Source organism: Seriola aureovittata, chromosome 21 (assembly GCF_021018895.1).
Source record: "Seriola aureovittata isolate HTS-2021-v1 ecotype China chromosome 21, ASM2101889v1, whole genome shotgun sequence".
Lineage (NCBI taxonomy): Eukaryota > Metazoa > Chordata > Actinopteri > Carangiformes > Carangidae > Seriola > Seriola aureovittata.
In genome coordinates this window covers 5,939,421-5,967,276 of record NC_079384.1, presented here as the reverse complement: position 1 = coordinate 5,967,276, position 27,856 = coordinate 5,939,421, and the positions used below count along the sequence as shown (strand labels likewise).

General features: G+C 43.5%; 3 protein-coding genes and 1 long non-coding RNA gene across 6 annotated transcripts; 2 read left to right on the top strand and 2 right to left on the bottom strand.

Moving 5' to 3' along the window:
* LOC130162645 (uncharacterized) lies at positions 1 to 1,090 on the bottom strand. Its single transcript, XR_008826292.1, has 2 exons — positions 824 to 1,090; positions 1 to 697 (listed from the first exon to the last, which is right to left on the bottom strand). It is a non-coding gene; the product is annotated as an uncharacterized LOC130162645 (long non-coding RNA).
* Positions 1,091 to 2,571: 1,481 nt separating this feature from the next.
* Positions 2,572 to 7,907, top strand: LOC130162029 (uncharacterized). Of its 3 annotated transcripts, none has more exons than XM_056365463.1 (6): positions 2,572 to 3,094; positions 3,197 to 3,296; positions 5,040 to 5,772; positions 6,069 to 6,162; positions 7,118 to 7,316; positions 7,475 to 7,907. In XM_056365463.1, exons 1-5 carry the CDS (start codon positions 2,959 to 2,961, stop codon positions 7,306 to 7,308), a joined length of 1,254 nt encoding a protein of 417 aa, XP_056221438.1. In that variant the 5' UTR covers positions 2,572 to 2,958; the 3' UTR covers positions 7,309 to 7,316; positions 7,475 to 7,907. The 3 variants fall into 3 exon arrangements, with proteins under 3 accessions (XP_056221438.1, XP_056221439.1, XP_056221437.1); XM_056365464.1 differs by having other exon boundaries at positions 2,588 to 3,048; positions 7,471 to 7,907; XM_056365462.1 differs by having other exon boundaries at positions 3,069 to 3,094; positions 7,471 to 7,907.
* A 3,394-nt stretch (positions 7,908 to 11,301) lies between these two features.
* bhlha15 (basic helix-loop-helix family, member a15) lies at positions 11,302 to 13,707 on the top strand. Its single transcript, XM_056366272.1, has 2 exons — positions 11,302 to 11,460; positions 12,198 to 13,707. Exon 2 carries the CDS (start codon positions 12,283 to 12,285, stop codon positions 12,850 to 12,852), a length of 570 nt encoding a protein of 189 aa, XP_056222247.1. The 5' UTR covers positions 11,302 to 11,460; positions 12,198 to 12,282; the 3' UTR covers positions 12,853 to 13,707.
* Positions 13,672 to 27,078, bottom strand: tecpr1a (tectonin beta-propeller repeat containing 1a). Its single transcript, XM_056366271.1, has 24 exons — positions 26,935 to 27,078; positions 24,851 to 25,090; positions 24,063 to 24,245; positions 23,817 to 23,939; positions 23,611 to 23,730; positions 22,880 to 23,054; positions 22,694 to 22,794; positions 21,947 to 22,048; positions 21,699 to 21,847; positions 20,918 to 21,528; positions 20,602 to 20,747; positions 20,298 to 20,453; positions 19,844 to 19,993; positions 19,367 to 19,524; positions 19,028 to 19,258; positions 18,727 to 18,823; positions 18,444 to 18,523; positions 18,259 to 18,315; positions 17,725 to 17,899; positions 17,231 to 17,366; positions 16,968 to 17,060; positions 16,711 to 16,817; positions 16,157 to 16,276; positions 13,672 to 15,614 (listed from the first exon to the last, which is right to left on the bottom strand). The coding sequence occupies exons 2-24, from the start codon at positions 25,073 to 25,075 to the stop codon at positions 15,465 to 15,467; spliced, it is 3,645 nt and encodes a 1,214-aa protein (XP_056222246.1). The 5' UTR covers positions 25,076 to 25,090; positions 26,935 to 27,078; the 3' UTR covers positions 13,672 to 15,464.
* Positions 27,079 to 27,856: the final 778 nt, after the last annotated feature.

Below are 27,856 nucleotides of genomic sequence, written 5' to 3'. Positions count from 1 at the left end.
TCTGAGATGGATTACACATTTATGTCATCATATTAAAGACACTCTGTCAGCAAACACTTTTAAGACCCTATAATCTCTCACCCAAGAGAAAAGTCTTCTCTCCCTACAAAGGGAGTTAATGGCATGGCTCACTGCTCTGTGGCCCCGGCCAGTGCTCATTTGCAACAAATTAGTCAGTCAGTTCACGACCACATGCAGAGCTGCGCCCTGGCTGCTATCAGTTTAAATGCAAAGGCTGCAAAAAAAAAGGTTCCCCAGCGTCTTTTACATGTTAACGACAGGGGAAGTTGGAGTTTTATTACTGCTGAAGCCTCGCATCTTGAACAAACGTGTGCATGTCATGACATATTTACCACTCTATATGCTGTTATTTTAGTGTCACATATCACTCCCTCTCGGCCACTCTCCTCTGCAGCCGTGAGACCCCGCTGTGTCCAAATAAAGGCTGCAAACAGCACCGCCAGCGTCCTCACTGGATGTTTCGTTTTCCCATGTTACCCATATTGCTTTGCGGTGCCCCATTTCACTGGTGTCGGACAGTGACTTCGGAGACCGAAGCTCCATATGTTCCTCTCGAGTCTTCAAGCATGGTGTATTTGGCATGCTCAGAATAAGCCCAATGATCTCCAATTACCCTCCTCTCACGGATTGTTTGGTGTCACTTGCCGTCTGCCGGGTGGATATGATGATTCTGCGCCTGCAGTGTAAAAGGATAGTTGCACAGTTCTTCTGGCGTATACCGTGCAGGTTACAACTCAATTGGAGCAGAGAGACACACAAAGCCCAAACCAGTTAATTAAAAAAATTCAAATTGAAGTGTCACCTCGTTGCTTAGGCTTGTCCTCACCCTCTTTAGCGCAACAGACACATTCTTTTTCCTAGTTCACCTGCTGATGCGTCGTGAGGTCGGGTTTCCCTGCGCGCTGCGGGGAATCGAGCCAGTCCACTGTAGTCATGACGAGAGAGTTGGCAAGTCGTCTTTCAGCATGCCCTTGGCTAAAGAAGAAGCGTAGATCGGTGGAGAAAATATGTCCAGTGCTTTGCCCTGCTTAAATAAACTACATCAGATAATAAAACACAACTGTTAGACTCCCTCAGCTTCTTCCCAGTCAGTCAGATGGCCTGAAACCAAAGGCGTATCATTCATTCATCTGACATTTAGATACACAAGTTGTTGAGATATCAGATTATGAGAAACTCAGACAGGACACATCAATCATAACTCCAATGTGAAAATAGAATGTGAAATAGACCGGAACCGGCTCACATTTTGTGACAGTGAGACGGCCCTCAGTTCCCTGACTGCGCCACATCCTCATATGTTCTGCTAAGTCGGGTGAAAAAAGAGTTGACTACACTGAAACACTGTAAGTTGCAGGTTGCTGGGTGACACGATGGAGGACGTCTGCATAAAAATGAAGAGAAGGGAGAGGAGAACTCCTGTCCCGAAGACAGGAGTTCTGAATGGAAACACCATCTGTCCATCTCTATGTCTCTTTTCCTATTTCCTGCTTTATTACCCGTCTCTTCCCCCCTCATTTCCCCTCTGTCTCGGGAACCAGAGATGGACTGAATGGTGACGCTGTCGCCTCCTGGGAACAACATCCTGATGCTGTCTGGGTGTGTAAAGCAGAACTCCAGCATCAGTGATTTTGTTGCCAGGGGGACGACTGAACCAGCAGGAACATCCTATATAATAAAGTTACTAATGACGATACTAATGATGAATGATATTATAGTACAACTGACAGCAGCAGCAGAAACAAAGGAGCTATGCAGTAGCAGTAGGAATTGTAATACTAGTTAGATTTATAGTTGCAGTAATCACCACCATGTGATTCTGCTTTTAACCTCTAGAGGGAGCTAACGTTCACTGTTGCATCTGGTGAGACCATGTACAAAAAACACTCCCTCAAGATACTTACCCACAAATCCCTGAAATATACACTCTTAAGACCACAAGACCACTCTTTCCAACGTTTATAAAGAGTTGTTTTTTTTTTGTTTCATCAGTTCATAAATCTTTGTTGCAGAGATCTCCGGTGTCTGTGTTTTTGTGAATTGCTGCCTGGCCTTTCTGCTTTTGAGGCTTACCGGGCGTTTGCACCTTGCACCTCCTCTGAGATTCTGGTCACGAACTCTTCTATTGATCGTTGACAAGGAAACATGTCAGCCTTACATCCTCCTCGGTGGTGAGGTCGGTCAACTCTCAGCCACACGTGAGCTCTTTCCGTGCATGAACTAATGTTGAAACCACAATTACACGAGAAACATTTAGTAGCCAAGTTCAGTTGCTTTTGAACCCTTGCAACTTGGGCACTATGTATTGAAATGACAACATCTCCCCAAAGGTTCCTTCAATATCTGATGGCTTGAAGGCGTGAGATATAAGAATAATGTAATGTATAACGTATAATAACTTTGAAAGAGATTTTACTCTTTTCTTTAATGATGGAGGCTCATTTTGTGATAAAATAGTTTTCTTTGGATCTTTGATCAAACAGAGAAGTGTATTGACATAAAACACAAGCATGGCAAACTTGTAATTAATATAACAGTTTCCAGTTTTACTGCTACAATCACACTGGTATTCACATGAGAATAATAGACAGTAACGGTTGCCTATGTGACAGTGACGCTCTATCAGCACAGACAGCTGCGTTACATTAGACCAGATAAGTTATTGATCCCCATCTTGCACTCTGCAGAAAGTCCAGCAGCCTCCCGGGAGTGTGCTGTACATATGAGCTCTCTGTCCTCTGTCTGTCCTCCCATCCTTTTATACCTCTTCCTCTCTATCGCCTTCCTTCACTGTCCTTTCACCCCCCCCCCCCCCTTACCTCCTCTGATCTACTCCCCTCATTTCATTTTCCCCCTGACTCTTTCAATCTCAATCCTGCTGGATCCCCCCCCCCCCCTCTTTTTCTGTGCATCTCTCTGTCTCCTCTCTCCGTCCATATGTTTAGCTTGTGTCTTGCCGTGCCCTCGATGAGCTTTCTGTCGTGCAGTAAAAGCCGGGGGGAAAGAGCGGGGCTCACAGAATGCAAGGTAGGAGGAGAAATGTGCTGGTGTCATGCATGGTGGATGCAGAGAGGTATAGCATATTGCAACACATTTTTTGCAGCATCATGATGCAGCAAGATTTCGGAGCGAGGCGAATCAGTTGATAACCATGTTCCTCTCTTTATTTCTACAGAGTTAGAATACTTCAGGGGTGGAGCTGCATTGACGATTTCATTGGATGGTTTGAAATGGCTTTCTACAAGGAGATGCAGTGACAAAGGAAACAAGAAACGGTATCATTTTGATTTCTGTTACTGTGGTGTACTGATGGTCTGATGGAGACACAGAGGGTTTGACATGTGTGTGTCCTCCTCTCTGGATGTGGTGGGACCTAAGAAGTGTTGTTCCTGTTTTGGCTGTTTGGTCTTATTAACTGTCCTTCCCTGAGCCCCTCCACCTGTTACACAGTGAGGTGTTAATTTACCTGAAACAGGGCAGATTACAAGCTTCATGGCCTACTGCATACGTGTGTGTGTGTGTGTGTGTGTGTGTTCCTGTGTGTGTGAGACCATACAGTAGTGTGCGTGTGTGTGTGTGTGTTTCCTTTTACATCCTTTACGTCACAGCTGCTGTGAGTCAGCTCCTCTCTTCCTTTCCTGAGTCACTCATCCAGCGGTTGCTTGGTTACTGCAGAGCGGTGAAAGTTTCCTATTGCGTCTTTGTCTCCGCGGATGGATGGGCCCCGATATTTATTCAAGCACAGGAGTGACTGGCCAAATAATGTATGTGTTTGTGTGCATGCGTGCGTTTGTGTGCGCGCTGTTACATCCATTGGACGAAGGCTGACAAATCAGTTTTAGTACATCCTGTTGTTAACAGACACAGAAGGGCAGTCTGGCCTCTTCACATATTCAGTGGATTAAGAAAAGACAAAACAGACTGTGAAATGGAATTATATTTGTATGTAAGAGGAGGTCCTCTTTAGACAAGGCCCACATATCATCTTCAGCCGAAGTTTGCTGAATCGTGTTGAAATAGTGGCTCCATGTTACAGAGACCATAAAGGTCACAGGCACAATTATCATACCAGTCAACACACACCATCAACAACTGAGCTCCCATTGGTTCCCACTTTAAACATGTAACACTAACGAAAAGCTTCGAGTGCCTGAAGTCAGAGTGGTGATTCTCCTTTAATGACAGTTACAGCTTCTACAAGTGCTCTTTAAAACTGGTAGATAATCTGTCTCACTGTCCACTTACACTATTACTTACTGTATGTGATAGCTAAGATGGCTAGGCTAACCAAGCTAAATATTAGCCCTCTTGAATGAACACACAGTAATATTAAATCTCAAATGTATTTATCTACTATTTATCTAAGTTTAACTCATTAATTTCCATATTATAATAACATCAGGGCTAAATTGCCCCTACGTACATTATAATTCTGGTTTAATACAACTTGGGTCTTATTTTTGTAGTTTTGTCCATCATTTGTTGTGATAAGTTTATACTTACCAGCTTTATGCTTGTTAATTGCTGAGATCTGGGATCATGTTCACAAAGTCACAAGGGGCAAGAAACATGAGCAGTCACACGATCAGACAGGTTGTAAACACAGTTTAGCCAGACTGTTTTGGTCAGCAATCCCTCACTGAACAGGAAAACAGTATGAGCACAACTACAGCAAGTATTGTAGGACAAATTGAAAGCTGCAAAACTTTGGTTTTATGTTCAAATAATTTTGGCCTGACATTTGTTTATAACCTCTAACATGTTTAACATGTTTATTGCCCAATCTTTTCTCAGTGTTTCCAGATCTTTCATTAATTAGTGATTCTGTTATTAATACTAATAGAAAAAAGGGACCAGGGGACAAAAATAATATTTTTGAAGCTCTCAGTACTGATGTTTATCAAACTGAAATTTATAATGTGGTCCTAAAATAGTTTGATTTCCTTCACTTGTGCATCACAGGATGATGAACTGAATCAAATTAAATGCCACTGAGACACTGTGACTCATTCATACAGGGATGAAGAGCTCCAGTTTTGGATATCTCCAGGTCAGATGATCCTGTCTGATGAGAAGCAGCAGCCAATCACGTGCTTCTGTATCCGTGACCAAAGAGGAAGGGCAGCCCTTAACTTGTTGAGGAACGCTGACCGCAGATCGAGCTTGACAACACGGTCATCATCCTTCTCTCTCTCTCCTCAACACTGTTGTCTTCCAGAGGAGCCAGTCCAGCAGTCAGCACTTACGTCTTTAGCTTCTTCTGTCTCAGAGCGCCCAAAGGACGCCCCATGGACAAGACTTATCTTAAACATGCAGGACATTTTCCCTTTGATCACAAAGAATGTAAATTTGAAAACCCAGCAGCAAACTACTACAATGGATCAGCCTGATAGGTTTTTCATTTTCTGTGGTGAGGACATACCAGCACCACTTTTTAGTGACATTTGCGACACTCGAGATTGTAGGACATTCATAGGGAACACTGGTTGTCATATCAGTGATAACAACAATGTGTCACCTGATTTAAAAGACCCCACTGCCCAGCCGCCCTCTGATCCCAACAACAACTATGAGGATGATCAGAATGAAATGGTCATCAGAGACAATTTTAATATTCGCACTCGTAAGGGTCTTTTAAAATCCAGTCAGAACTACAAATGTCCCGGAGACTCATCTGGAAGGGACAGCAATGTGAAGATGAGGAAGAGTGTGTCCTTCGATGATGATGTCACGGTCTACCTGTTTGATCAGGTACTGATCTCCCGCTGTCATCAACACTGTGGCTTGGTTGTTGCTTGAGCTTTGTTTCCCACTGAGGTTGCGAAGGTGTAAAGGTCTATATACTGTGAAAATGAATCTTCTCAATCAGCTTCTTACTGTGAGTGATGCAGTCTGATTTTGTCATTTTGCCATCTTCAGGTGCTTTAAGGGGTAAATACTTTACTTATTTATTTTAGATAATAGATCATTTTACTAATGGTAAATCAAGGTTTTGATGCTCGAAACCTCCTCAATCTCCAGCCATCACCCGCTGTTGTTCTTCGTAGGAGAGGCCCACCGTGGAGCTGCACTCTGAGCCCTGCACATCTCTGCCACGCAGCTCTTTCTGCAACCTGCCAGATGTTACATCAGACGACAGTGGTACAACTCTGACGGACCATGCCACTTGTTTTGCATGGTTTATCTCATTAACTACAAATTGTGTATATACGTAACATTACTGAAGACCATCTTGCTGTGGTGGACAGTACGCAAACTGAAATACTGTGCTACTGTACTTCAAACCAGTTTATACTCAATCTCAAGTATTTCACTTTTCATTCAAGTACAATAACTAGATTATTTAGTTACTTTAGACATTAAGATTTTACAGAAGAATAACATGTGGAAATCATAAAATATGAAGGATTGTTACAGATTAAACTAAATTAATCTAAACATTAAATATATCATAGAATAACACTCACAGAACACTGAATCATTTTTACTTTAGATACTTTAAGTGCATTTTTACCAACAGCAATTTAACTTTCTGTAAGTAACGTTTTCAGTGCTGGACTTTTACTTGTAACGGCGGCATGTTGCAACTTTTACTCCAGTGAAAGGAAAACTTCATAACTTTGATTTTCTTCCTCTCAAGGAGTCACTGGTTGCAATCTGTGTCATTATATTGCACTGAAATGAGCATCTACCTTCAATATTATGATGCATTCTGGGAGTAACAGTGTTGAATTCAAAACACAGTTATTATAGATATATATGTTCAAAAATCTGCAGTGGTGTTATTGGTTGGAAATATTTTTGCCTATACAGGTGCAGCTAAGAAAATAGCCTACATCTTTACATAATAATCATTTTTGTCATTTACTGATAAATAAAAAAATATTTTGACATTAAAACTTATTTGACTATCTGGGGGGGAAACAAACAGTTTTATCCATTTCAAACAAAAGCTTATGACAATGTAAGAAGATCAGGGCGGGACACTGCAAAGGGTAACAAACTTCAGTGTTTGTATGTCCTTCTAAACCCAGACGCTGAAGGCTGTTGGCAGCTCATTGTCACTAAATGTGTGTTTGGTTGGTTTCGCCTGCAGGCTTGGAGTGGGAGGACGACTTCTCAGCTTTGGAGAAGAACTGCCATTTTCAGTGTGTGGGTCACTCTCGGCGCTGCAGCCTCTCCCTGCCGACACAGAGCTGGGCTGCTCAGTCCAGGCCGGAGCGTTACTTTCTGTCCCAAACCTCCCTGTTCCTCACCCATGTCACTGAGTCAGACCTTGAGCTGTGAGATAAACGGTGAGTGACACACATAAACGCACACACACGTATTGAGCTGTGGTTGCTGATTTTTACGACACAGTGGCAGTCGACCGCACCGTCTGTCTTCAGCCAGAGGCCGTCTCACTGTCACCATGGTCTAATGTGACATCCACACTTGTTTTTCTTTCAGACAGCCGGCCTTGGTCTAATGGAAAAACTGACTAATCGTCCAGATCTCGTCCTCCTCACCTCCAACTCATCTCCCCACCTCCCTCCTCTTTTATGATGAGTCAGGGATTTTAATGGCTTTTCTTTTTTTTTTCCCCCTATCTTTTCCTCTCTGCCCCAAATGGATTCAAAGCACCTGCCGTTCATGACATCACAGCCAGGCAGGACTGTGTGACAGTGCATTCAGCTTTAACAGTTGTTGGTATGACATGACCACTGGCTCGGATGTGAAAGAACAGCCAGTTGCGTAACAGAGCTGGTACCTTTCCAGCTGCAAACCTCTTTGGGAGCTGCTATTCACGCCAGCTTGTGTCCTTGGACCTGAGCTGTGAAGCAGTGACACAAATGTGTTCATTTCCAACTTACACAAGTTTAATAAATTGTCATCTGTGTCTGAAATCCCACTTCTATCTTTAAATTGTCGGATTCAACCAATTCCAGGTTAATCTGGTCGAGTATATGTTGTTTATACAGTTTGTTTTGCTCAAACAGAGCGTGCTTGTGGAGGCCCTGTTTACTTGCCTCATTACTGAAGTGTATTCAGCTCAGAATTTATCAGCGGCTGCGGCTAAATAAACAGTGTAAGCCTTAGGGCCAATGGAGGCAGAAACTGAACAAACTAAAAGTAATAGATAATGTTTCCACAGAGCCAGCATCAGCGAGGTTTGGTTGATTAGATACAGTGTACCTGAGGAGGAAAGGAAACCTGGCAGGACCAGTCTTAGTGTTCATAAGCACACACACACACACACACACACACACACACACACACACACACACACACACACACACACACACACACACACACACACACACACACACACACAGGCTGTTCAAGGACACATGCTAAAAGTGTTTGCTTCTGAGAACTGGGAACAACACACCTGTAAATTATTGTTGTTATTCACAATATTTAAACACAAGTGTTAATGTTACAAAAAGCCAAATCCTTTGACTTCATTCATAAAATGCTTTTAACTGTCAGCTTCCATAAAGTTTGTTTTTATTATTGCCAAAGTATTTTCGGATGTTTCGTTTTCCCGACTTTCGAGCTAACGTGTCACTTAGCCTTGAAATTGTTGCATTTAAAAATGCATTTGAATTATTTTGCGATATATGTTCACTATTATTTTTCCTGCATAGGTGTTTTTTTAAGATTAAAACAAAAGTCAAGGTATAATAATAAACGCCCAGTGACAAAAGGGGCATTACACTCACAGTGCATAAGCAAGGAACAAAAGGGGGTGGGGGGCAGTTTTGCCTTGGATGCCCCTGGAGCAAAGAGACAGGGTTCATATGCAAAACCACACATGCATCCAGTGTGCTTGGGCTTTAGCACAGAGACACAATGAGTGTAATTCCCTATATACTGGGATTTTACATTTTAAGCACAAAGGTGGAAGCTGGAGATCTTAAACTGCGACAGTCACACACTGATATCTGCTCTGAATGGTCCCATATCCTGTACATTCAACACATCACTTAGGTTAAGACGTTACAGAAGAGATGAGTTATGGATTGTTTAGTTGAAGTAGCTGCTCCACCTCTGAGCATTAATACTGAAAGGAGTTTTACTAGTTATGAATCTGAAGGAGTCTAATTTTTCTTGAAGTTGTTCAAACAACAAAAAGGATGCACCCTCAAATAAACACACATTTTCTTTATCCCATGGGAAGTCCATCATACCCGGCATGAAGCAGTGTGACCTTGAATTATAAACAGTGGGATCCTCTGTGGGGGGGGGGGGACAGTAATCTGGGCGGAGGAGGGTTCAAACTGGCCTTGAACATCTCTGAGGCGACGCACTGGCATCACTACGAACCAGAAAACTGATGATATGAACAAGATGTGGAGCGGAAGTCGCGGGCTCTAAAACATACAGCAAGATGTTGTCCACATAAAGGGAAATTTTTATGTTGGGCTCAACCTACATTTACACATCTTATGGTTGGGCCCCATCTGATGACCTCGGCCAGAGGCTCCATTGCAAGAGCAAAAAGGGGCGGGGCTAAGGGGGCGGGGTTTATTGACATATTGAGCGATGGCGTGGGAAGCGTTTTTATCTATCACTTCTGTATTTCCGAGGCGTTTGTGTAGAAAACGTAAGGTTAGTCTATCTGTGATAATAGATAACAACAACAAACTAATGATCAACAATATTAAGATAAGATGATCATAATGAGTATTTTCTAAAAAAGGGAATAAACATTTCTAAAACTGGCCCAGAAAAAGCTTTAAGAAACTGTGATTACTACTAGTATATGTCTCTTCCACACCACGGCCCTGTCTCAGGCTCCACTATCTGCCACAGTAGGAAAGGGCAATAATCCCAACTGCCAACAGTTGTGTTTGGGGCCCCAGGTCAAACAGACAAAGCAAGATTACAGCCGATCACACATCCATGTGTGGCAGGGGTGTGATGGTGATTATTCAAAAAGTGTTAATTATGTTAATCATGTTGTATATTTACTCAGTTCAACTGTAGTTTGAGGGCGTCCAGCAGTCTACATTACCCTCTCTTCACAGAAGCACTGCAGAGCAAAAAAATAAAAAAAGTAAATAATGTGACGTAATTTAAATGAGACCTGGCCGTGCGTCTGTACGTTCAGGTGAAGCCTGGAGGACTGTATTCAAATGAAGCAGAGGGAGATGATAAGCCACAATGGAAATTATGTTAACTGCTCAGGGTTAAAGGAACCAAAACGCAGTATTACTGTCTTTTAACCGTCTCGCTTCACTCCTCACAGCAGGGCCAAAACAAGATCAGTTCACCTGCAATTCAGGTGAGAAAACACTACATTTCTTCTTGAACACGGACTGTAGTACTGTGGAAGAGCAATGTGTAGAAGAGTGACACAATATGCTCTTCTTTAAAGTAAGAAGCACATTGAAATTTCACTCCAGACATGGAAATACATTTTTTTCCTCATACTGTAGATTGGGAACGATATCACTTTAAAAACATGTGGTGACGAGTCATGATATCTGTCACCTTCAGTATCTCTCTGAGGAGGCTTTTCATTTTCATCCAAAACATGCACATTCATTTTCACAATTAAATGATGTTTACTAATGTGGCTTTTACTTGAAATCGTGACGCCATGATGCTGATATGATGATATTTCTACATCAGCAGTAGTAATAACGAGAGGAAAAACACTGAGTCGTTGCATGTTTTGTGGGTGATCCTTGATGCTACACAGATATCAGCTATCATCAGTGGTGTAAAGTCATTTTCTACTTTTTTACTTTGCTTCATATAGCAGCAGTTAGGCTACTAGTTACTTTGGAGAATAATATTTCACACATAAAATATGTGATCGGTCTATAAAATATGATGATGAACTCTTATAGATTAAAATTTGCTCCACTTCTAAAATCTATAACATCAATAATAATGATCTGATAATAACAGCATGATGAATAGTTTAACTTTTTATACTTTGTCTTACTCATAGCTTACTTCTGTATTTCTAAGTACAATTTTGAATGGACTTTAACATGTAACGGAGTATTTCTGCAGTGTAGTATTGCCATTTGTGAGAACTACTACTTTTATTTTGCCTAAGCAAATGGTAGGATAATTTAATTAAAACAAATCCTTATTTAAGTAATTATGAGAGCTACATGGTTTTTATAATGCTGTGACACTGTGGCTGTGCAGCAGGAAGAGGAGGAGGAGGAGGAGGAGGAGGAGGAGGAAGAGGAGGAGGCTGCTGGCAGCTGGGGACAGAGCGAGGAGCCGCAGGGAGTGAGCCTGCTCTGTGATTGGCTGAGCAGCGCGACGTGTACATCAGTCAGCTACAGGTAGCGCACATGTGACAGTTGTCTGAGTGAGTGCGCGGCTCGGTGACGCTCCGCTGCTCGTTCCTCTATGTGATGGTGCTTTCACTGACCGTCTGCATGGTGACGCTTTTTCTGTAAAAGGAGGAAAGTTAGTTTAACTTCCAAGGTAAGGCTTTTTATTTATTAAAAGAAAAAAGTTAATTTTGTGGTGTTTAATTCACTCTCATTGTTGCTGTGTGTGTATCATTTACTACAGTGGATGAATTTGACTGGCTGTTTATCTCATATCAGCTCTGACACTACCGTTGGGGTGATTAAACTTGGGTTAGGGAAATAAAGAGGGAAGGGGAAAACTAAAGGGATGGTGAATCACTCTGTCCTTTTATTTTCTTTTTTTGGTGTTTACACTAATCTATGTAAAACATTTTTATCTAATAAGTTTTAATATCAGCATATTTGATAATATGGTTGAAAGACATTTCCATTGCTTGTGAATTCACAACAGCATATTTCAACATGTAACAGTCACTGACACCGGGACGTTTATTTACTGATTCATCGGCTCCAGTGTTTCAAGCCAAACCATTTTCTGGTTCAAGTGAAGTTAAAGAGCATTGCTGCTGCTGCTGAGTGCTGCTGGCTGGTCTCTGTGTTTTTGTGAGTGTAACCTTGAAATGGACATTATCTCAGGACTGTGGGGATAAGGGAGTCGTAGATTAACAGACCAACATCATGGGGTTTTCACACTGCAAGAGGCTGATTAGATACAACAGGATGCAAGGCTGTTTGAATTGGAGAGAGGCTTACACAGTAAATTGGGGATTACAGGCTGACTGAGAGAAAAAATTTAAAGATTTTCAGCTTGTTCTCCTTGTCTCTTAACATTCATGTCTTTTCTTCCAGGCCTATTGAAGCTGTGAGATCTACACCGTCAGAGAGAGAGAGAGAGAGAGAGAGAGAGAGAGAGAGAGGGGAAGGTGGCAGCAGGATGAAGTCCAAAGGGAAAGCTGTGAAATCATCCAGGAGGACCTGGTCTGACCCGGAGCCAGAACTAGAAGCAGACACAGAACCAGAGCCTGGCTCCAGTGAGCAGGAAGGCTCAGAGGCCTCAGTGCGGATCGGTGGCTCCTGGAGGGGGTCGCTGAGGAGCGGGGACAGGAAGCGACAAGGAGGAGTGGGTGGAGGGCGGCGGCGGAGACAACATGGCTCTAGCACCAAAGAACGCAGCGTCCGCCGACTGGAGAGCAACGAGCGGGAACGCCAGCGCATGCACAAACTCAACAACGCCTTCCAAGCGTTGCGCGAGGCCATCCCTCATGTGAAGACTGACAAGAAGCTGTCCAAGATCGAGACACTGACCCTGGCTAAGAATTACATCAAAGCGCTGACCACCATCGTCCTGGACATGTCAGGGGCCTGCCTGCCGGCCGGCGGGGTCCAATCAGAGGCCAGCGCCGCCAAGCTTCTCCAGTGCTACCAACAGCACCTGGAGGAGGAAGGGGAGGAGGGTCTCACCCAGTATCTCACCCACATGCACAGCTTCAGCCAGGGCAGCTAACAGTGGCTGCAAGGTGGCTCGGAGACCAGGAGAGCACACGGAGGCTGGTCTCCACGGCAGAAAGGTGTGTGTGTGTGTGTGTGTGTGTGTTGTGTGTGTGTGTGTGTGTGTGTGTGTGTGTGTGTGTGTGTGTGTGTGTGTGGAGAGAGACTTCTAGGGCCAAGTCTGAAACTATAGCCAGTTCCTCCGGTGCTCACGCTGCTCTGAGGTCTGGTCAGAAGCGGTGTCTTCTGCAGGAACCAGGAGCTGTTCCACATCTGTGGTGTCTGACAATAAACACACGCTTGAACATTCAAAGGGTGACATGTCGAGAACTTGCCCTTCATGGAATGATTTCAGGACCGTTCACCCTCGCAGACACAAAGTGTGCAGACTGGACATGGACCGTGGCTGTGAAGTGAAAAGACTCATTTGTTATTGTACTCAGAGAGGAAGGGCTAATCTTTCACCATTCTGCCTTTTTTTTTTTTTTCTCTTCTTCTTCTTCTCGTCGTCTATGGTTTGAGCTGAGGCAGGGACTTGTTCTCCTTTGTGTTATCTTGTGATCTCGAGTATTTTCTGTTGAGAAACCTGCTCTAGTAGCCTCTAGTCATAACTGTCACATTCAGGAAGAAAAAAAAAAAGGCAAGCAGCAAACCTAAATATTGAAATGTTGAAGCTAGAAAGTCTGTTTGTTCATTTGAGAACACGATTTACTTCTTACAGGCCGTGCACTCGTACAGTAGCTGGAAGGCAGAGATGATGTTTAAAGTGTATGTTGTTTGAAGTTTTTTTTTTTGGAGGACATTGTAGTGAAAAACACCAGGAGAGGAGAAGATATTTGAGAAGTTATCATCAATAAACACGTTTATTTATTGACAAGGACTGTTATTTTGACCATGCATAACACTTGAGAATTGTACTCCACAATGTCAACAGCATTAATGTGTTGCTCACTACACAGTAACACAGTTTGATGTTAGTTATTCACAGATAATACAGACGGATCTCTGTACACTTTTAACATTTACAAATGCTGCATCATATTTAGACAGTTACTCACCATATGGGTGAATTTAAGCAGCTGTTAACATAAACTAACATCTGAACAGATGCAATCCAGCAGTGTGAATGGTCTATGAATATGTCTTAATGGAAAACTGTATTTTAAATTCATTGCTCTTTGTCAAACACTATTCCACCTTTAGATATCACCGCAAACAGCCACGACACTTGCTGTATAATACTAATATCTTTACAGATTTATAACAAAATATAGTGTTTTTGACGAGTGTTTTTCTCACTGCTCGGTCATTCTGCTAACATCAGTCCAAAGGAAGTAGACGACAAGACAACATTCTCCTGAGAAAGAGGAAGGTTCAGTTTTAGCATTTCAACCACAAGACTTTTACAAGCGATCCACATTTTTCCCTTATTTACAACAGTAATCATTGCACATACTCCACGACAGTAACAGAATAATCATAACATGTTTGGTTTGTTTTTTTTTAAGAAAATAACATCAAAATCTTTATAAAACATAAGTCAACTGTGTGTGCAAGGCAAGCAGCAACCACCACAGGTAAAGTAAGCCATTGCAGATCTGGTCACAGCTGCTACATGATGGTTTCCAAAAAGACACACAGCTGTATTTAAGTTGATGGGTAAAACTCTAAATCCCCTCTAGAAATAAACAGTAGCAGCTCTTAATTTGACTCCTTCCTACAGTACGTGTCTTCTACCATTAAAAGAGACGAAGGGAATGGTTTAACCGTCACACTCAGCCATGGTGGTTTCTTCTTGCTCATCTGAGCTTCACACACAATTTGGAATAAAACCAAAAGTTGGGCTACAAAAAGTCCCGGTCAGAAACTTGTGGGTGACGAACAGAAGCTGCATCTTTGTTTTTTCCGCCGTCTGTGTCATAAAGTTATACAGCAGTGTGTCTGATGAACAGACAATAGAAGCCGCCTGGATCAAACATGTCTGTTTGCTTTATCCAGTGTCCAGAGTAATCAGGCTTTACTCTGTTTTATCATGTGTTATTAACCTGTTGCCTGCAGGCTAAGATGAAATATCATTTTTATTTTTGTACACAATACCAGCCCTGGAGCTGCAGCTGAGTAGCTACACAACTGTAATTCAAATAAACTAATGATACCATATATATAGATGTATATCTATATATCTTACAAAAACAAAAAACTCTTAAAATACATCTTTTAAAAAAAACCTCACCCTTCCACCTTCACCTTGACTTTACACGTGGTAAAGAGAGAGACCACCCAACCAACAGAAACATCACATCCTGATAAATAAATAAACAAAATGCATTAAGACCGTCAAGTTCAGAAACAGCAAGAAATGACAATGACAATAGAAATGCCCGTACGAAGGAGACGAATGCTTAGAACAAACAACAGTCAGAGACTAAAGAACCTAAACTGTCTGCTACACGGACTCGGGTGACATGACGGCTGGAGGCTGCTCTCTGGAGTTTCAGTTAAACTGTGACTGCTGCTACTTCAGCGTTAAAAGTAGAAATGGTTTTAAACAAAACTTTACTTCTGTGTTAATATAGTTGAGGATGTCTATGCGCAGTATGTGTGCAACCTTGGCCTGTGTGTGTGCATCTAGCATCCCACAGCATTGCCGTTGACCTCCGTGTTCCTGACCAGGAGGGGGCTCCGAGGGGCCGGGGCGGACGGGTCTGTTAGAGAGGGAAGACGGATGCGGGGCGGCTCCATGGAGTTCCCTCTGATTGTGATGTGATCCCATCCACCCTAAAAGACAAGCGGAGACAGAGAGGGAGAAATTAGCTCCAGCCATTTATCTTTGCTGGCAGGTAAACCTATTTACCATCTTTAAGCACATACATTTTATTGTTTTTTATCTGCTGTAATTTGCTCAGGTTAATATGTGAAAAACTTACCTGTTGCAAAGTCAGAAGTCAAAGTAAACACCTGATATTCACTTGACTGTTAGTTACAATGACAATATACTTTTTGCAGAGTGCTGGATATTCTGGTTTTCAAAGCCAAAGATATGTCCGCATGTTCAAGAATGTCAACTTATAAACAACCAATACATTTAAAGACACTTTCAACTCCAACTGCGTATCATGAAAACATCGCTGCATTACATTTAGCATGGTCATACTTCATCTCTTCATTAAACGTTTCTGAGACTCAGTATATTTATAGTCCAGCATGAGTGGAGAGGATGCGGTGTTGGGTAAGGCGAGTTCAGTGGATGTGTGAGCTGTTTCTGATTGCAAAATCAAGTTTATAACTTGGTAAACAGATAAAAGAGATACACCCCTTACCCCAATGCCGTAGTCCCACGACTGTCCTTTGGGCTCCATGGGTTGGACTCCGAGTCGATGGCACACTGTCCCACAGCTCAGACTGTGGCTGCCCTGCACCTTGTCTGCTATGATCCACACCTTCACCCCCACAACAACGAAACAACAGAAAATACTCACCAAACAACATAAAGTATAACATTGATCATCTTAACTCATCACTGCATTTAGCAATTATAGCAATAAGCCACACATTTCGAATAATGAAATATATTTTAAAATCAATAGTTCAAGTGTCATCGGTTCCACGTGTTGGCAGCTTCAAATGAAAGGAGAATAAATGTCAAATCTGAGCTTCAATAGTCAGAAATCTTGCGATGTATCATCCATACGCCGTCTACAACAAGCTCATGTTTACCAACCCCGCCGGCCCGCGATGCTTCAAACCACAGAAAATCAAAAAAGGCACAGAACTGCTGAATTAATGTGCTGGCTATCACATCCACATCTATCAGCTACACAAATGTATACAATAACAGTGAGGCAAGTATTCTGGTGAATATCCTGGTACCCACCTGGTCCAGAGGCCCTACAGAGACCTTGCGAACATTATTAGAGATGTGTTCCCAGGAGGAGCCCTGGGGGTAGCTGGGGGTCACACCCTGTCTGTACCACAAGTTTCCTGGACAGGAAATTGCCACATCACAGATATGATCAGAGTAAGTCTACCAAGAAACATAAAGTCTCTCAAAAGCATAGATTTGTAAAAAAAATAGAATATATTAGGTTTCCAAAAATGTAAGTGCTAAATACAAATGCATTTTTGCTTCACCATTTTCATCTACAGTGTAGACTGATGTCCTGCCGACAGACACCTGCTTTAGCTTCTGTTTGGCCGGGGAGGGGATGTGGTACCAACAGTCTCCTGCAGAGGGAGACACAACACAAACATAATACAACATCAGTAAAAACTCAGGTCTGTTTGTAGCATCAGAGGCTGGCAGCTTCGACTTCCTTAACTCTGCTCATTTTACGTAAATCATAATGTTTCTGATTCCAAGTTGACAGGGACGGATCACAGTTTCTCCCACTGACCTGCAGGGCTCTGAAGAGAAACAGATCCCCGATAAAAGGCAGAACCGTCCTTTGCAATGGCCCAAACCTGGCTGGCACCACCGATGGAGACGGACTTGAAAGGCTGGTCAGTTCCTACGTGGAGCCACGAGGATCCCTGAGAGACCAACAAGAGGATGTTAGAACAATTACTTCTCAAGTACTTCTCTTAGATTGTTTTTGTACTGGAAGTGTCTTTTCATTGTCCATATTTAGCTGCTTATAAACAGGAATCAGACATAAAAATATTCTTTTGCAGTCCTGTATCAAAGTCTTCCACAACTTCAGTCCTGATGGGCTAAAGATAATTAGAGGATCCCACACACTGTCCCAATGAAGGGCGATGTGGTAACTTGAACTAATGTATTCTACATTCGTGATGCGAGCAGGAAAATGCCAGTGAATATTTATTGATGACTCACCAAAGTGGTGCAAAACCTGTTCATGTCTGCTTGCATATCATTAATGTGACTCACAGCAGGTGTCAGTGCGGTGACTCCCAGTCGGCAGAGCACGTCTCCCTTGTTGCTGATCGCCCACAGAGGAACCACGTCCACGCTGCTCTGAGCGGCACACGGCAGGATGGTCACGTCACTCAGTGGGATGGGTGGGATTTCTTGCCAGGGTCCTGTAGTGGTCAGTTTACATTTCCTGTGCAGGAGAAAAAAAATAAATACAATCGCTCACATGTGCCCTGAACTGTAACATCTGCAGCAGCTGGCAAATGACGCAGATCAAACGTCAGTCATTGTAAATATGTTTTCTCTTATTGTGTCCAACACCTATAATATTCAATACTATTTAAAGATCTATAGGAAAAACCTTGTGATTAGGACGTCACATTAACAATATGTTTTGTTAATTGTGTAATAATTAACCATAAAGTATATTTTCCCACTGACCCTATTGTCTCTATTGACACACACACACACACACACACACACACACACACACACACACACACACAAACGTATTGGAGCCTAATATGCCAGTGTTGCTTTTTATAGTACCTGGCCCATCGCCTGCGACGGACAAAGTCCTTCATCGTTTTATAGCCGTGATATGACCTGTGCGGTGAGATGGGGAAGAGGAAGCAACAAAAACAGAAATAAGTGAAGGTCATGACTATGAGGGAAGCATAATTTGAACCAACAGACACAGCAGGTGTGTTTGAGGAATTGCAAATAAAACTTACGCCGGAAAATCAGCTGCATATTGCCAACCTTCTCTGTCCGTCCCCCCAGAGACACTGTAGTCGATGGCCCAGTCAGACGCCTGGAAACGGCACATGGAAGTGAAACAGGGTGAAAACATCTGCTTTTTTAACTACAAACCAAGACCCAATATTTATAGTATACAAGATAAAGTTAACCTGAGAACCACAGAACTGGTTTCAAATCACGACAGGGTGTTTCCATGAGAGTGTGTGTGTGTGTGTGTGTGTGTGTGTGTGTGTGTGTGTGTGTAGCTGTTCTTACCCATGTCCACTGAGGTGAGGGAGGTTTGGTATTTGTTTTTGTGCACTCATGGAGTCCTGATGCATCACTCCACATGTAGCGGTCTGTGGGTAGACCTCTGAAGAAAAGCAAACACACTTTAAATAAGTCAGGACTGACTTAATCAACTGATCAAAAATGTCTGTGTTTGAGAAAAATACAATTACGCTACAAAACAAATCACTGGAAATATTTCAGCAACATTTTCTTCTGACAAAGATACCACGTGGGAAAGAACAAACTGCCCTCTTCCTCTCAGCGGTATCTGGAGCGAGTGCTCTACCTGTTGGTGTAGCCTGTGACGGGGTTCCACCTCTGGTTCTCATAGATGTAGACGCTCTTGACATCAGTCTGTGTGTAAATGTTATCTGTGCTGCTGGCGAGTCCCTGGAAGAAGCCCCCTCCGTAGCCCCCGGTGTAGACCCAAGCAGTGTGGTCAAAGCCAACCCCCCACGCTATCCCAACGCTGTTACACTCCACCACACGCATGTGACCTCCAACCTGCCGCCAGAACCTGCACAAAATAAAAGTGGTTAAAGGTAGAAAGGGGAAACTCATTTCCTTTTTTATCAGGTCTTATTTTCTTTCTCCTGCATCCGAGCGGTATCTGGCTTATTCTTACATTTGGTCGCAGGGTGTCGGGTAAGGCATGGCCTCCAGACTAGGAGAGGGCTCACTGACAAAGACGTCTCCTTTACAGGTGATGGACCAGATGGCCTGTTTGGAGGGAGGACCCTGGATCGCTCTGGAGTCGCAGCATGACACACTCAGCAATGCCAGCTGGGAGAGAAGCAAACGAGAAGTGATAAGAAGAGACGGAAAGAAGGCGAGAAAAGGGAAATGGTAGAAATGAGTGTGCGAATCACACTTCAGCAGACAGAACAGCCCAAAAATAATAGTGCACAATTTCTTTTCTCTCTAATTGATGGCAGTTATATTGATCAATAAGAGTGGAAAACTCCACCTATGATTGCTATGTATTTATAAAATGGGTTTTATCTGAGTTTCAGATTAAATAATTTGGTTCTAAAACCTTTTTTTTTTCCAGGTGAGAATCCAACATACAAGAGCAATCACGCTGTGTAGTGGCTATACATACCCAGTCGTGCATTTCCAGCTCAGTGGCTGCTGCCAGTCTGATCGGCCACCTCTGTTTGGTCCGCTCAGGCGTGTAGATGGCAAAAGTGTGTTTGGAGTCATTTAGCACAGGAACTAGGATGGTGACCTCATTGATGAAGGCATGCAGGTACTGGGGAGAGTGACAGCAGCGATGGAGGAAAAGAAAAAAAAAGTAGAGATACAGTTAAAAATAGTAAATAGAGGAAGAAAGAAGAGAAAGAAAGCGGTGGTGAGTGCAAGAGAGCAACAGCAGTACTGATTCATTTGAATGAGTGACTCTATTTTCAGACGGTATCTGTTATGTTAACATGCGCAGACATTTTGAGACTGACGATGACACTAATCCACCTCCCTCATGAAGGCATATGAATCCCCCACATGAACTGTATCGACACACACACACACACACACACATACACACACTTCTTCCTCACCTTCTTCTCCTCGTAGAAGTTGTAATAGATGAAAAGGATGCCGTCCTTGTTGCCCTCTGGCCCTGAGAACTGCTCTAAGGCAAAATGAACGTCTATCCACTTGTGCGGCTTCCAGTCTCGCCACCACTGCATGGTTCCCTTCTTCACCCACACAGACTGTGATGAGGGTCGGTGTTCACGAATGAGACGAGGAGGAAAGAAGAAAACACAACCACATAAAGACGATATGACACGGGACTGTGAGGGAAAAGGGGATCAAGTTCAGAAGTTGCTGCAGGCCAGGGCAGGTCATAACCACACGTACCTGTTCTATGGCTTGTTCATAATGTCGGAAATTATCCATCTCTCTCTTGGTCCTCTCACTGAGTTGTTCGAAGATTTGTCTCCGCCAGGCTGCCGTCTGGGCCGGGGTTACAGACAGACTCATGGACTGGACTGACTGGATCAGAGCTGGAGGAAGAAAGGTAGATAAAAAAGAAAAAAAATCAATGACTAACACCAGGAAAGGAGAGGAACCTTAATGGCACCAGGGGTTTCCTGCAGGCATGAAATGGAAATATAAGCATGGTATCGTTCTGCGTTCTGAGGCTCCATCCCCTCAGCTATGTCACTGAACTCACATGAAGTGTTCATTGAGCAGTTGAACCAGTTGAGCTGGGAGTGACTGTCCACGGAGCAGCCTCCTCCACTGACCCACGCCCACAGCGGATGCTCATCTGCCCCATACGGGTCCTCTACGGCAAGAGTGTACGTCGCCACCGATGACAAGCTGCAAGTGTCGGCTGATTCCAGCACTGCTCCGGTCTGGGCCTGCTGGACCTGTACCTCCTCCAGGTCCACGTTACTCCACTGGGGGTCAAGAGGAACTCCAGACTGACTGGGGGTGAGAGCGACATCAGTACAGGGAGCTTTGACCTCTCCTTCTCCAGATACGGTCTCCCCCTCCAGAACAGCGGGAGCGGCAGATCCGACATCTCTTAAGGTCTTTGCAGGTTCTCGATCAGACACGAGTTCGGAGATGAAGCTGTCGCTGGTGACTTTGGGGATGCGGGGTTTGGGGACGTCGGAGGGCTGGTCAGACGTGTGATCTGTGGGGGCATCAACAAAGGACTCGGGGGACTCAGAGGTGGCAAAGCAGGTGGCTGCATCTGCAGATCCTTTCTCCGTGTCTGATTCCACATCACTCACTACTGACTGACCACGCACCTCACCACAGAAGTAACATCCAGCACTATGAAAGAGGAAGAGAAACTGAATGAATTTATGATGATGGCATGCGCTGAAGATTAAAGCAGTTTCCTGCATCTTTCAGTGAAATTTGGAGAGTTTGCGCATTCATTTTAATCAAGTCATGGTTTTATACCGAAAGATTATTTTGTGTGTGTGTGTGTGTGTGTTCACCTCTGCAGGCTGGATGCGCTGGCACTGGAGTGGGATCGATCTCCATCTCGGGGAATATTGATAACCTTCCAAGTTTTCCCACTGAGCTCACTGGAGGTCACACCTTGTCTGAAGTACACCGCGCGGTCCTCACAACCGATACCCCACACCTACACACGACAGCAACAGGTTGTGACTCCATGCCATGAAAGCCGCGCGGCAATGCTAATGTAACCAGAAGAGAGAAGGTACTGGATATGTTAAATCACCTGATCATTGAGTCCGACGTTGATCATGATCATTTCTCCAACCATGCTGATCCAGCCAGAGCCACAGGGATTGTGGGAGTTTACACCACGTCTGAACCACACCTGGAGAAACAAGAGTGTGGGAAGAAAAGTGCTCTTTATCATAACACACACCTGCTCCAACACTACTGTTACCAACGGCTAACGTAGTGTCTTTACTAATGCAGTTTTCTTGTTTAGGAAATCGTCTCAGTCAAATTAAATCAACTCCAACATTCTCAACAAAAACATTTTAAGCTTCAAGTATTCTACCATGAGGTGGTTTTATTTTGTCCAGTCTCTGTAACTCGAGCAGTGTGCAGTTTGTCAGCTGATAGCAGTCTGTATATGTGTTGTTGGTATTGTGTGTGTGCACGTGCATGAGTGACGTATTCATGCACTGTGAGGTTTGTATTTTAACAGCAGATACTGTATGTGTCCAAGACAAAGTTGCTTCGGTACAATTAAAGTTTATCTTTATCCTTATCTTTATGATGGTTAGATGATGACCAAAACTGAACCTCATAACCTTCATAAAAGGGAGGATTTATTGCAGCTAGGTGTTCCTAATAAACTGAAACGTGAGTCGATACATACACAGCCAAGATACTGGACAATGGTAACAAAAATAACAAAAGCAACTTCAAAGCACTTAGTTTGGAGTTAGCTGGTGAAGATTGTTTCCGATCCTATGTATCTTTTATAATGTTCACCACAGAATTTTCTTACTTTGTTGTCTTTGGTCACGGCCCAAACAACATTGACTCCCACAGCCACATGTATGGCTCCCACATCAGGGCTGGGAGAGTCCACCACCACCCACGAGGCACCTGACATGCAGAAAATAACATTCTCCATAAAGAGGATAAACACACACACACACCACATCCTCCTCCCACCAGTGAGCTCGTGTACCTTTGGGGCAATCTCGGCCAATGCCCTCCCTGACAATGAACTGCCCCTCCCACAGCACCGCCCAGACCAGGTCCCCTGGGCCACAGCTGATCTGGACGACCTCCCCAGGGAGCGGCACCTCCTCCCACAAAGAGCCCTCAGGATTGTGGTGATAGATACCCTCTCTGAACCACACCTAGATGAAGACAAAAGGAGGGGTTAGATAATCAAGACTGAGAGCAAAACCGTTAAGTGATGGAAAAAAAATTATTTGCATCAAGCGATTCAAATACACTGATGTGACAAGACTGCGAGCGTGTGATCTTGCTATGGGCAATAACAAGGTCAATAAATAATACAACAGACACACAACCACATCCTTAGTATGTGTGAATACAACACAAACTCTTAACATCTATTCGATTAGACAGATGCATTACATTAGACACAGTTATTAAACATTGTATTTTATAAAGCCTGACGTGTTTTATGAGCTGCATGTCAGCAAAGGTTTACTTTTAACTGCAAGATATTCTTAGGTAGCTTTTCTGCCTCTATCAACAACATAGCATCACTGTGTTTATGCAACTGATTTATGATTATTGCATATACAAAGGCAATAACAGTAACTTAACTGACTTTATTTACAAGCTAATCAAGACTTGAAGTACGTTGATACTTAAGGCTTAAGTTGGAATTACTTGTGTGTGTGTGTGTGTGTGTGTGTGTGTGTGTGTGTGTGAGAGCTGTACCTTGCCCTGTAGGGACACGGCCCACAGTGAGAGCCGGCCCCTGGGCTCCTCATTGATCTCCCAACCTCCACAGCTGATGTCGCTGAAAGGATCTGGTAGACTCGTCCGCTGTGAAGGGATCTGTTAGCACACACAGGAAGAGAGACACACACAGGTGAACAAACTGACAAGCTTCACACAACACACATGCACACAGCAACACTTACCTTAGCCCAGGTGTCCATGGCTTTGTATCTCCTGTAGCGGAGCCATCGCCTGCGACGGACACAGGAGTTCCACTTCTTGTCTTTGGTGTAGGTGGCCGGGAAGTCAATGGCGTAGGTCCATCCCTACAGACACAAACACCTCAATCATTAAAATGAAGCAGGAATAAAATAGGACAAGACGCTGCTGTTGGAGTAAGGAGACGCAAACCAAAAAAACAAAAAAACAAAAAGTCATCGCCTACTCACCCCTTTCTCTGTGGGCTCTCCCTCAAAGTTTTCATCCGCATACCAGTCTCCCTCCCACTCCCAGCTGTTAGAGGGAAGTTGAAAACTGTCCAGGGGTTGGTGTTGCAGCCCCGTGACATCACTCCACTGCCAGCGGTCGCTCGGCAACAAACGCTCCGAGAAACCATCAACAGGATTCCAGCGCTGATAGACAGACGGACAGACAGACACAGACAACAGGGTTAAAAACAATAGGAAAATGAATCCAACCCAGTTTCACTCTTTCAAAAAAATTTATTGCCAAACAACACTTTTGTTGAGATGTAAGAGGAAGTCACAAGAACAGCACCGCCACTATAGAGCAATGACCTAATGCACATGACCTGACACAACCTGAGTTTCCCATGAATGTAAATCCCCCCTCCCCCCTATTCGAGTTACACATATAGCACAGAGACAGCGTGCCGTCACTGGGTCTGTTTTTCTCATTACAGCCTCTGATGTGCTTCTTAAGGCACACAGCTGACAGTGTGCTGGAGTTAGCGACAGAGGAAGTGGAACACAGCTGTTTGAGGATGTTGCTCTTACTTTTTCAGTCACTCAGTCACACATGACACTCGTCCTAGGGGAACTCCACATTTTCAATTTCACTTTGGAGACTTTGTGCAGAAAATAAAGGATAGCCACAGAAAAATGTAGGTGTTTTTAACTTACATAGCGAGAGAAAAAAATACCATAGCTTCCTTTCTTTGTGCATTTCTAACCTTGATTCCAGTAAGCATGTTTAAAAAAAACTTGAAGATACCCACTTGATTCTCGTAGGTTTCCTCCTGGTAGCGGACGGGCAAGTCAGAAGCGTGGACGTTCAGGTAGATTTTATTGTCGCAGGCGATGCCCCAGCAGCACTGCTGAGCCGCTGTCGCCCGCTTGAACTCCATCTGGGCATCGCGGCAATGCTCCCACTGCTGTCCCGCAGTGGACAAGCTGTAGACCCGCCCATACACATCCACTGCCCATAGCAGGGAGATGGGCATGGCTGCACCTGGGACCTGGGGAGGAGGAGAAAAAGACTGGGTGAATGTAGCTAAACTGACAAATCGACCACAATGTATGATAATATCAGGTATATGATCTGTATCTGCTAGTTCCGCTGCAACACCGAAGCTACCAGCACAACATTATTTATGGCTGCTTCATCACGGTGTGTCAAATGAAATTATTCAAGAATCATTTTACGCTCGTTTTTGCAAAACCATTATCTTTGAAAACTTTGTGATCCTGCCGTGAATTTCAAACAAAGTCGTGAAGGTTATAGGAATGCAGTTTACAGAACAGTTACTCATAATAAAAATGTCCAAGTGGTGAGTCTGCAGGGTTGGAAAGGTTAGGTTGAAAGGAGAGAGGCTGACAAGCAGCACAAAATAAATTTATAAGGTCAGAGAAATAAATTGGAGACTGAAACACAGTGATGGAGAAAATTAAGCAGAAGAATCTGATTGGATTCTGTCATAAAACAACATGAAAATACTACATTGGTCTAAATATTCCCTGAAGAATATTGACGAACACAGGCTGTTTTAACATTAACAATGGTTTTGTTGTAATCAAATGTCCTAAAGAGCCGTGACAGTGTGACAGTGTGACAGTGGGTGAGCACGCACAACGCCATGACCCTGAAACTGAAGCAGGTTAATATAATTCAGCCATTAATCCCACGGCTTTTATGGCTCCAAATACAACGCACAAATTGTGTGGTGCACTGTGTTCTTGGTGGGTACCGTTCTCCAGTCTGGATAATAACATAATTAAATTATGGATAATTCTATTTGATTAACCTCCATCAATCACCACCAACAAGCACAGACATGGCACAACACTGTATCGCCGAACGTCTCTGTCTTGGGGGTTCATATCTTTTCTGTTGAACAGGTGACTCCGTTACTGTCACCTGGTTGCCAATGCCAGGTAGGAACTAAAATCACTCTGAGGCAAAGGGACAAGAAGAATTAACGTAAAAAGGTGCATACAAATTACAGTGGTAGTTTAAGTGCTGTAAAAATTACTTGCATAGTAACAGCAGCCAGTTGAAGGATTGATTTCTCATAGTATGTTGTACAGCTGAGTTAAACAACAGGAGTGACTAAGGTAAAGTTAAATAATTAACCAGAGTAAGGAAAACAATAAAAAGGGCAGAGCTGCACATAAGATCCTGAGCACTGTGTAGTTACACTGTAATCAGGATCATGTGTTGAGGTGGCACTGATCCCTGCTGTGCTGTGTTTACACCACTTTTGCTCCACTTTTTTTTAGGTCTGACCCCAAAGCCTTGAAAATCCCATAAAGTCACTGACTCCTATTCTACATCCGGGACAGCGCCTTCACAACACCTTTAGGCCCAAACTGTGTAAACGATTGTAAAATACAGTAAACAATGCTAGGCTTGCTAAAAGCTTGTTTTAAATGGTCTCCATTTCACAACATTGCGTAACCGGCGAGGATGCTGCTGGTAAAAGGCGTCTCCTCCGTCACAGCGTCCTGCACGTTCAGCACATACAGATAATAATAGTAATAATAATAAAAAATATATACCTTTAAAGTGCGGATAATGATGACACTACTGTGTTATTTAAAAAAATCATGCGTTATAAAGCTTTGTAAGAAGGTAGCTGCACATTAACTCCATGCTAACGGCACGAGCTACAAATGAGAATTAATTGATAATACACTGCAGGTGTGAACGGCAGGAGAGAGAGGAATGCTCCAAAACAAACGCACACGGTACAGTAAAAGCAGCTTTAGTCTCCAACACACAACACTCGGCTTGTTTTTGGTGCAGGCTTACAGGCTTAGTCCTCTAGAAATAGCAAATTAACGAGAGTTCAAAGACACCAACCTCGAGCGTCCTCTCACAAACCGTGAACCGGCGCACGCGGGACCTCGCCGCCGTTCATTCAGCAGGGGAGAAACGAACGGACAGCTGGTTAAATCATGATGTACCCTGTGATATTCACATCACAATTTCTCTCCACTGTGAAACAGGAAGTGCTCCTATTGGCTGTTTCCGCGGCAGCAGGTGTTTGTAGCCGTGGCGTCCGGCAGGTGGCGCTGCTGCCTCACACAGGACGCAACAGACGTGAAGCTGCAGGGCTCATCACCCTGAGTCACAACCTCTTTATGTCAAGACAAGAGTACACTTATGTTTTATAAGGGTTTGATCCTGAGCAGGCCGATGACAGAAAACACACACACACACACACATGCAGACTATGTTTTATGCTCAAAAAATAATGTTTTTCAATGACAAACCAGCATCCTTCACTTTATAATCAGGGGGCCAGGGGTCATAAAGTCAGATTATTTATCTTATTACTCAGTTTGTGCTTTGTAAACATTTCATCATATCCATTCCTCCTCTCACCTCGTACCTGTCACACTGCTCTGCATGTTCAGAGGAGCAATGCTGCACATGTTGTTTTCCTGGGGGACAACAGCTGATCGCATTAAACTGCAAAAACATGCAAAAGAAGAAAAGAAATTGTACTGGCTTCCTCTCTACGTGTCTGTGCTTCACGTGAATCTTTGTTTTTTAAGTTGAGTGAGACATGCTTTGGTGTCAGGTGGTAGATTAAAGTGCTGCTTGTGTTTATGTTGCACAGGGAGATGCAGCTTGATGAATGTTACATGTGGAATAAAAAGACATGCTTTTGCAGCTTTGCTAGAAAATGAAAATACCACTCTGAAATAAAAGACTGGAAAAAAAAATAGTAAAAATAACTGAAAAAATTCTAAACATCTGTATCAGTCTTAGTCTCATT